We start from the raw sequence: 9902 nt of genomic DNA, 5'->3' as shown, positions 1-9902 counted from the left end.
GTTTGTAAAGCATAACTGCTGTCATTTATTTATGTGGGAAATGTAGTTTTCACTATCGAAACCAGCCGTCTACTGTTCCTCAGCTTCTGTGCTAGTCGAACTACATTACCCAGAAGACACCGGAGCAATAGAGCGCTGATACGCAAGGTCAGTTTACACAGCTGAACGTGGGCTAGTTATCTTCACTTAATACGTGTAAAAGTACAATTAAATCCTCGAAAACATTCTTTTATCCTCAATGAGTTTCACCATATTCAGAATTCAGCTTTTATATCGGTGATAATACTGGTGGAAAAATGCTTTTAAATGAGTGTGTGTTAAGGTCAAAGTGTTTGTTCTGATAGTAATACAAACGACTCACCGACTGATAAAGCTTCACATGCTAAAGTGAATTATAACGACATTTATGCGGCTTGTTTGTAAATGTCAAGATTACTGAGAGGACACTAAAACATGTGAGTATGGCGTCACTCTGAAACATGCAATGTAAGCAAACAGCAAAATAAAACAAAAACAAAAAAACAGCAAATGCAAAAAAATTAAAGAATAAATAATAATAAAAAAAAAAAGTAGACATTTTGAAGTAAAAATGAATAAACATTGCGTTTATCTCAGGCTTTTATTTTGGTTAAAATATTCATTATTGTTAATATGGTGTACAAAACTTTAAATGTAAACATAAAAATGTCTGCAACAGGTTGAAACTGTGTGAATAAATTCACTTAAATAAACCATCTAACATTTCAGATGTTTTTTTTTTTTTTTATAAAAAAATTTTATTTACAGGAATCATGAATTATGCTCGTTTTCTGACGGCTGTCAGTGCAGCCAGGAAGCCTTCTCCTATCAGGATGCTGAGTGAGTTTCACTTTGTGACATTTTAGATTTTGTTTTACAACTCCAATATATTCACAACATTTAAAAGTCCAACTATTAAATCAGAATTACTCATTGTGCAACTCTGCTGGTTGTCAGTTTTTTCATTGTTGCTTTTTGCTAAAACTCAAGAAGTTCCTTGAGTTATTGTCGTATATGAGATGAGATGAGATAGTCACAGTTAAGAGAAGATGTAGCAAACAAAATGAGATGTGATGAGGTGAAATGAGAAAAGTTATGGTAAAGCGAGTTGAGCTGAAATGAGGTGAGAGTCAAAGTTAAGAAAGAATGTAGCAAGATACAATGAGATAAGGTGAGATGGAATGAGATGTGAGGCGAGATAAGGTAAAATGGGATCAAAATATCACCGACTACCAAGTCAAATTCCTTGTACTGTCCTAAAAACTGTACTTGGCCATTAAAACATTTCTGATTCTGATAAGGTGAGATGAGATGTGGTGAAATTAGATAAGCGAAGGTGAGATGACTCTGAGGTGAGGTGAGATGAGATGGTTATGAGATAAGGTACAGTGAGGTGAGGTCAGATGAGATGGTTATGAGATAAGGTACAGTGAAGTGAGGTCAGATGAGATGGTTATGAGATCAGGTACAGTGAAGTGAGGTCAGATGAGATGGTTATGAGATAAGGCACAGTGAAGTGAGGTGAGATGAGATGGTTATGAGATAAGGTACAGTGAGGTGAGATCAGCTAAAATTAGGTGAGGTCAGATGAAACGAGATAAGGCAAAAATAGATGAGCTAAGATTAGATGAGGTGGAATGAGACAAGATATTGTTCCAAAACATGCATGTGAGGTATTTTCGTCACATGTTGGGGCCTGATTTTTAATAGAGAGAGTGAAAAAATGATAGATTTTTTCATTTCAGAATGTGATTTCAGTTTTTCTGCGATTAATGGAAATCAGAGGTTTTAGATGAGATGCGGTGAAGGTTGGAGGGAGTGAGATGAGATGAAGTTTTGTCATCCACTAAGGGAACACTCTGTGTTTTCCTGTCTCTCCTGAACCTGAAGCTGAGCTTCAGCAGCGTTCGCCTCCATCTCTGATATCATTGGCCGGTGGGGCTCCAAACCCAAACACCTTCCCCTTCCAGTCGGCCTCCATCACCGTGAAGAACGGACAGACGGTGACCTTTGATGAAACCTCCATGAAGAGAGCGCTACAGTACTCTGCGTCCAATGGGTGAGAGCATGAGACAGGAAGACGTCTCTTCCTCCAATCAGCAGGAAGCTCTGTATAACTCTGACTCCGCCTCCTCGTGCAGGATTCCTGAGCTGCTGACATGGATGAAGAACCTGCAGAAGAACCTCCACAATCCTCCCACTGCCAGCTACAGCCCAGAGAACGGAGGGATGGACGTGTGTGTGACCACAGGCAGCCAGGAGGGGCTCTGCAAGGTCTGTGAATAAGACTGAAATCTTTAATCCACAGTAGATTTTGGAAAATAATCTAATTGTGATTTTTTTTTTTTTCCCCGATCTTGCGATTGCAATTTAAAATGCAATTATTTTTTCAAGGGCCTCTTGTCATGTATTTTTCAATAAACACAAGCGATAAATCAATCTGTTTCATAATAAACAATTTCAGATTTATTTAAACTTTAAATAAATATAAAATATAAATTTTAAAGCACAGATTACAACAATAAAGCAGTCAAATTTGTGGCTTTACGTCTTCAACATATCTAATTAACTTCACGTTTCATGAAACATGTAAACATGTGGACTGCACTTCTTAAACACTCTGAACTTAACAAGGCAGGAAAATAAATACATAAATAAATCTCAGCCTTTGCGATTAGAAAATCACGTTTTACGATATAGCGATAATATCGCTAATGCAATTAATTGTTCAGGCCTAAACCACAGACAACTTTAGGGAACATCAAGAGAAAGTTATTAATGTTGTAAAGTGGCATGTCACAGCTCAAGTGGTTTCAGAATTAAAAAAACACAAACGTTTTCTATAAAAACAACAGAAATAGTGGTGTCAGCTATCATGTATTACAACAGGGTCCAACATGTGGCATGAATTACTGTATGTTGGAAAAACCCATTCAGAAACATCACGGGGGAGGTAGCGATGCATGTTAGGGACTCTGTGGGGTAAATGGGGCAAATCATGTCATCAGAAATGACTGGGAAGAGTTACATAACCAAATTAATAACATATTTATTTCAAACATCCCACTTACATGTGAAGAATTGGACAAAAAAATGATAAAAACTTACTGGCCATCACGAGAAAATGGTTGAAAGTGGAATCACCGACCATTAATGAATGGATCAATATTGTTCATAAGATCTACATTATAGAGAAACTGTTATTTTTCCTGAGTGCAAAAGGATTAGTTGGTCAAGCTTTGGTCCAAATGGACATAATATGTAAACACAATAAGATCAGATTTTAATTAACTATGTTTATAACTATATTTTATATTTATTTTTTAATTAACTAACATGTTTGCCAACATTTTAAAAATAATGATGTACAAAAATTATGTGACCCCCCCCCCCCCCCCCCCTTTTTTTTTCTTCTTTTTTTTCCACTTTTTTTCAATGTTCAAAAAGTGGAAAACTCTGAAAAGACATCGTGGACTGACACACTAAAGGTTTAACAGTATTAAAATGTGTGATTGAGAGGGAGATATTTTGGTCATGAATGTGTTGATGATTTGAATTGATTTTACTGATGATTTTAAATGTTCTTATTGATTTTAAACAGTTGAATGTTTTATCATGTAAAGCACATTGAGTGGCCTTGTGTATTTAATGCGCTATACAAATAAATTTGCCTTGCCTTGCGAACAGGAGTGCGCGGCTGCTGCTGCACGTCGTAATGCTTCCTCAATTCATTTAACGCGTTTCCCTCTAATGAATATGTATTGTAGGCGGAGCTCACTAGGGGAGCAAAAAAATGGGAGGGGGAAATTCAAATAAATGAATGCAGGGGAAGCAATGCAATTTATCAAAGATGGACTTCATTGCTCCCTCTGTTTTTCTGTATAAATTTAGCACGGCCCACAACCAGGTGGTAACTGTCAAAGCTTTTGATGACAGCAGTGATAATTGTGAGGAGACGAGGCAGGGGAGAGGAAAGACTAACGAGGGACGGCATTTTCAGACCTCGACTTTAAATATTTGGGATCAATGAATTCACAATTTTAAAGAACGTGTTAAAACTTTTCCTGTTTCGTCTCCCCACCGTGGCTCTGGGGAGACAGCGGAGGTCTGCACTCTCCATGGCTGGAGGCTGTTTCTCCTCCGGGGATCACTCCCGTACACCTTACGCTTGGTAAAGACGGTACCGCGTCGGAAGAACAGGCCGTTTTGTTGTTGTAGAGCTGCACTTTATTATCTGGCTGCACTATAAACATAAGCTCGCTACCTGTCCCGGTCGCCGTGTCGGACTCTACCCATAGACACGCACACACATCTCTCTTCCGTGGCTCACTCTCACACACACGCATCAGCCGTGCGCATGCACCCATCCGTCACCCACCTATCTATTTATTTATATCTTTGCTGTAATTTATCCATTTTTTATTAGCTTCCTCTACTAACATCTCCAATTCTGCTGCTTCATATTTATTGTTTTTGCTTCCGCGCACTCAGCTCTCCTTCACCCTCATAACACGTACAAAACGCTCATTTGAATAGGGCGGTCTCCACCACTTCTGCACGTGCACTAATCATTGCTGCAGTTTTAGTTAATTTCTCGCAGCAGGTGAGGAAACTGTCACCAAAGGATTTAGGAAAGCAACTGGATTACCATCCTTTATTTCAGATCTTAGTGAATCCTCCCCTCAGACTCTTCTCCGTGACATGTTTTTATTTTTTCTCTGTTCCTTTTATTCAATGGACAATGGGAATAGGGCCAAGGAAACTCTGTTAAGTTGTATAAGTGAGATTGTGCCTACCCGTGTGTTTTCCAAATAAAAAAGTGAACTAAAAATTAAAAAAAAACAAAAAAAAAAATCAGAAATGTGTTTTAAAACAAAGCTAATATCTAAAATCTTTTTTTGGTGCTTTTTTTTTTTTCTCAGGTGTTTGAGATGCTGGTCAGTCCCGGAGACAACGTTCTCCTGGACACTCCCACATACCCAGGAACTCTGGCAGCAGTGAGCATTAAAAGAACACACACACACTTCAAAAATACACAAAATAACTTCAAAACACACAAATGCCTCCAAAAACACACAGAATTATTCAAAATGTCGCCATAAATGTCAACAAAATAACACAAATGACTCATAAAATACAATGACGAAAAGCACCCAAATATACATGTTTTTATTTTTTATTTTAATTACACAAACAGAGTCCAAATACAATCAAATTGCAACAAATGTACACCAAATAATGATTCCCAAGTACACAACTGGACTCAAAAAATACAAAAAACAACAACTAAAAACCCACTGAATCCCCTTTGTTTTTAGAATAATAGTAATAACAGTAATTATTCTAAATGCTGACATGAATGTTGATAATGTAACCCTCACTGTGATGAATATATTCAGTAAACACACACACACACACACACACACAGTGAAATGTCTCTCCTTCACAGCTTCAGCCGCTGGGCTGTAATCTAATAAACGTTCCCAGTGATCGTTACGGTATGATTCCCACCGCCCTGAAGGAGGTTCTGTCTCGATGGGATCCAGGTGAGGTTCACAGGCCTGGTAGCACAGCTCCTAAGGTCCTCTACACCATTCCCAACGGAGGAAATCCCACAGGAGCTTCCATGACAGCAGAGAGGAAGAAGGAAGTGTACGAGGTTGGTTTTCCCTGAAACATAAAGGCTGTGTTCGAAATGTCACACTTTGACCACACTTTACAAACTAGTTTATACTGTCTACTATATATACTGTAAATATGATTAGGATGATGAGCGTTACCACTGAAGTATACTTCCAAGTTTCCCAAGATGCATCTGGAACCCACACCTGAATCACACCTGGCTAAATATCTCTGTTGAGTCTCCACCTTTCAAAGTTCAAACATTTGAAGTGAGAAAGTGACCAAGTAGAATATCAACATTTGCTCATTTCTTCCATAAAACTCATGAATACACGTTTCATGCCAACATTTCTGAGATTTTGGGAGATCCTCCATTGTACTACTGAGAAAACTTCTGGTTAACTTCAAAACAAGAGCCCTATTTACAAAAGTGTTAAAAAACTAATGGAAGACAAGAAGAGATGCTTTTATTTTGAAAAGGGGATGTTTGATTTTTAGCTTGAGGCTGATCCAAAGACAATACATTACATTCCGCTCGCAATGCATCATGGGGCGGTTGAGTATGACTAGTGTTTCTACAGTGCATACTTGAGAAATGTCCCCACATAGTATACATCTAGGTATTTCTTGCATACTCAATCTTTTCATAATATCTATTGTGAAGCACTACATACTCATTTTGACATCAAACTTAGTATGAGTAGTAAATTAGTATGACATTTACAACACAAGTATGTTCACTGAAGTATACTTCAGTGGTAACGCTCATCATCCTAATCATACTTATAGTATATGGTAGACAGTATATACTCACTGAGGTTGTAGTGTATAATCAAAGTGTGACATTTTGAACACAGCCAGAGAGAATCAAAGAAAACTTGCAGAGTTAGCGTTTGCTCAGAATCCATACGAAACCACTGACTGTCCTCCATCACGTCCTCTGTTGTGTAAACAGCTGGCTCAGCAGTACGACATGCTGATCATCGAGGACGACCCATACTACTTCCTGCAGTTTGAGAAGGTACTAATCCACATCATTTTCCTCTTGTCACTTCAATGATTTATGAGTTTGTTTTTTTTTTGTGCGTTGTTCAGCCGTGGGCGCCGACCTTCCTCTCCATGGACGTGGACGGGAGGATCATCAGGACCGACTCCTTCTCTAAGATCCTGTCATCAGGGTGCGTGTGTGTGTGAAAAAGACAGCCCAACTGAAAGACTGTGATAATGTAACATTTACCAGTAGGAATGAGAGTGGATGGTTTGGTCGGTAGTATCACTTTAAATGTTCACAGTGAAACACAAATGTTTGCACAAAAATAGTTTTCACTGTTTATTTGAGGTTTATTCGAGGTGCGTCATGTTGCACAGACGAGCTTGAGAAGTCCATAAAATACATTCAGCAGATTTACAGGAAACGCAGCAATCAAACGTAACATAAGGAGCGATACAAATCAAAGGAAAATCTAAATATTTTGTGCATGTTTAGCAATATTGTGCACTGGTAATGTTAGGCTAATGCTAATGCTAGGTAACATTAGTGCTAATGCTAATGCTAGGTAACATTAGTGCTAATGCTATTGCTAGGTCAATGCTATGTTAATGCTAATACTATACTAATGTTAGGTTAATGATAATGCTAGCTAATGTTTAGTTCATGCTATACAAATGTTAGGTTATTGCTAATGCTATGCAAATGTTAATGTTATTGCTAGTTAATGTTAATGATATGATAATGCTAGCTAATGATATAGCTAGGTGAATGCTAATGCTATGTTAACGTTAATGCTATGCTAATGCTATACTAATGTTTGCATTAACATTAGTTAATGCTAGCTAATGTTAATGATATGATATTGCTAGGTTAATGCTAATGCTAGTTAAGGTTAATGCTATGCTAATGTTATGCTAATGTTAATGCTATGCTAATGCTAGCTAAGGCTAATGCTATAGTAATGTTAGGTTAATTGTTAATGCTAGCTAATGCTAATTCTCATGTTATGTAAATGTTAATGCTAATGTTAATGATATGTTAATGCTAGCTATTTATATAGCTAGGTTAATGCTAGGAATTGTGGGTCAGCATTATCTGGTCTCCTTTGGTAAAGGATGCATCAGTGTTTCCGAGGCTGAAGGAGGTAAAACAGGAAGCTTTGAGCCTCTTTTCCTGAGCATAAAGACAACTTGGATGCTCATGGCCACCACTTAAACATTAGCCGGGGTGAAGGAACAGTGGATAGGAAAGGAGATAGGAGGGACTTTTCAGACACAGCCTTACACACGTCTGTGCGACTCCACATCCCACAATACAATGCACGAAAGTGTCGACAAACAAAGTGTTTACGGTGGAGATAAAAGGAAACTTTCAAGCAGAAATTTCTACCTTTTTCCTTTTATTTTTTAAGTAAATGATGTTGGATTCATTGATCTATGAGGTGGTGAATACTATGATGGTGACTATGTTTTGTGTGTCTGTAAGGCTGAGGATAGGTTTTGTGTCCGGCCCCAAACCGCTGGTAGACCGTGTGGTGCTGCACATCCAGGCCTCCACCATGCACACAAGCACCTTCACACAGGTGAGCGTGCACACACACACACACACACACACACTGTGTCTCCTGATTGTTGGAGTGGTTTCACAATAAAAGCACTGTGTGCGTCCGCTTTCTGCAGCTCATGGTGTCTCAGCTGCTGCACAGCTGGGGGCAGGAAGGCTTCCTGCAGCACATAGAAGGGTACGAGGCTCCGCTTCACGTCCCTGTAGTCACACACAGCAGCAGCATGACTCAGCAGTTTTCTCTCTCCCTGCAGGGTGATCGAGTTTTACAGCAAACAGCGGGATGCCATGATCGGCTCTGCAGAACGCTGGCTCAAAGGTTTGTGTGTGCGTGAATTTTAAAGCCATCATACAGTGTGTAACACAGTAGGTGCAACTATTACAGAGTCGGGCAACTTTTATTACAGCGGGCGTCACAAAACAGGGATTGTGTGATCTTAGAGCCACATTATCAATATTCGTTTCAACATTTAGAGAAATTACCAGTTTGAGCTTTAATACACCATAGAAGAAAGGTTTTTGTGTGTTTTTTGTTGTTGTTTTGTATATTTTTTTAGTCATTTAGTGTATTTTCCTCTCATTTTGTGTATTTGTTGTAATTTTGTTGATTTTTTGAGAAATTTTGTTAAATTTGAGTCATTTTTGTGTACTTTGTATATTGTATATTTTTTGTAGTATTATTGGAGCAATTTGTGTATTTTTGTTGTCTTTTTGTGTATTTTTGGAGTCATTTGTTGGATTAGCCAGTTTTGTAGTCTAGCACACATTGATTAAATCCCGGGAGTTAGCGTGATAAGAGGAAATTTAGCTTTGTAGTATAGGCCCCTGGGGTATTTTGCTCTCATTGTGTGTGTTTTTGTAGTCATTTTGTTAATTCTTGGAGTCATTTAGTGTATTTTCCTCATTTTGTGTGTTTTTGTTGATTTTTTGAGTAGTTTTGTTGATTTATGGAGTGGTTTTGTTGATTTCTGTGTACTTTTGTTTATTTCTGTGTATTTTTTGTAGTCATATAGTGTTATAGGAGCAATTTTGTGTATTTTTCTCTCATTTTGTATGTTTTTTAGAGTCATTTTGTGAATTTGTGGGGTCGGTGTGTGTTTTTTTTTTAATGTTTCCAATAATTTTCTGTAATATTTTGCGTTTTACTTTAGGGGCTACACAAAATGAGACCGAGGGCCTGTGTTATTGCTTCCGACTCAGAAGTTGAGAACCTCTGACCAAGAGTATTTTATTTAATGTTTTTATGTATTAAACATTTGCTTGGTGCGATGAGTCAAATGTAGAAACGTTGGTAAACATAAAGTCACTGAGGTGTGTGTTGTGTGCTGACATGAGTTGGACACTCATGTTGTAAATAAACACACCTCTCATGGGACTCTGTGTGTGTTTGTGTGCGTGCGTGTGTGTGTGTGTGCAGATTTGGCCGAGTGGCACGCCCCGTCTGCAGGTATGTTCCTGTGGATGAAGCTGAAAGGCGTTGCTGACACGCAGCAGCTCATCATGGAGAAGGCCCTGGAGAAAGAGGTCAACACACACACACACACACACACACACACACGCACACACACAGTACGTGCCTCACTTAGAATGCAGCTGTGTGACTGTGTGAGAGATGGAAAAACAGATGCCGGATCAGAGTCTGGCCCCGCCCACATTCAGTGTGTAAATCCCGGCTCAGGTCAGACGTGTGCAAACACGAGTGTTTGCT

The 9902-nt window shown here is 38.6% G+C and overlaps 1 protein-coding gene across 1 annotated transcript in view; it reads left to right on the top strand.

The window, feature by feature from the left end:
- The first annotated feature begins 75 nt into the window (after positions 1–75).
- aadat (aminoadipate aminotransferase) overlaps positions 76–9902 on the top strand; it is a 9955-nt gene continuing 128 nt past the window's right edge. The window contains exons 1-12 of the mRNA XM_028475226.1: positions 76–147; positions 787–858; positions 1909–2077; positions 2160–2292; positions 4941–5015; positions 5468–5677; positions 6596–6661; positions 6736–6818; positions 8117–8213; positions 8311–8372; positions 8449–8513; positions 9612–9899. Of these exons, the coding sequence (XP_028331027.1) occupies positions 792–858; positions 1909–2077; positions 2160–2292; positions 4941–5015; positions 5468–5677; positions 6596–6661; positions 6736–6818; positions 8117–8213; positions 8311–8372; positions 8449–8513; positions 9612–9899 (1315 nt within the window). The 5' untranslated portion in view covers positions 76–147; positions 787–791. The remainder of the gene's footprint in view (positions 148–786; positions 859–1908; positions 2078–2159; positions 2293–4940; positions 5016–5467; positions 5678–6595; positions 6662–6735; positions 6819–8116; positions 8214–8310; positions 8373–8448; positions 8514–9611; positions 9900–9902) is intronic.

Source organism: Gouania willdenowi, chromosome 18, assembly GCF_900634775.1.
Source record: "Gouania willdenowi chromosome 18, fGouWil2.1, whole genome shotgun sequence".
Classification (NCBI taxonomy): Eukaryota; Metazoa; Chordata; class Actinopteri; order Blenniiformes; family Gobiesocidae; genus Gouania; species Gouania willdenowi.
The sequence above is the reverse complement of the archived record's forward strand: the minus strand, read 5'-3'. Positions and strand labels throughout refer to the sequence as shown.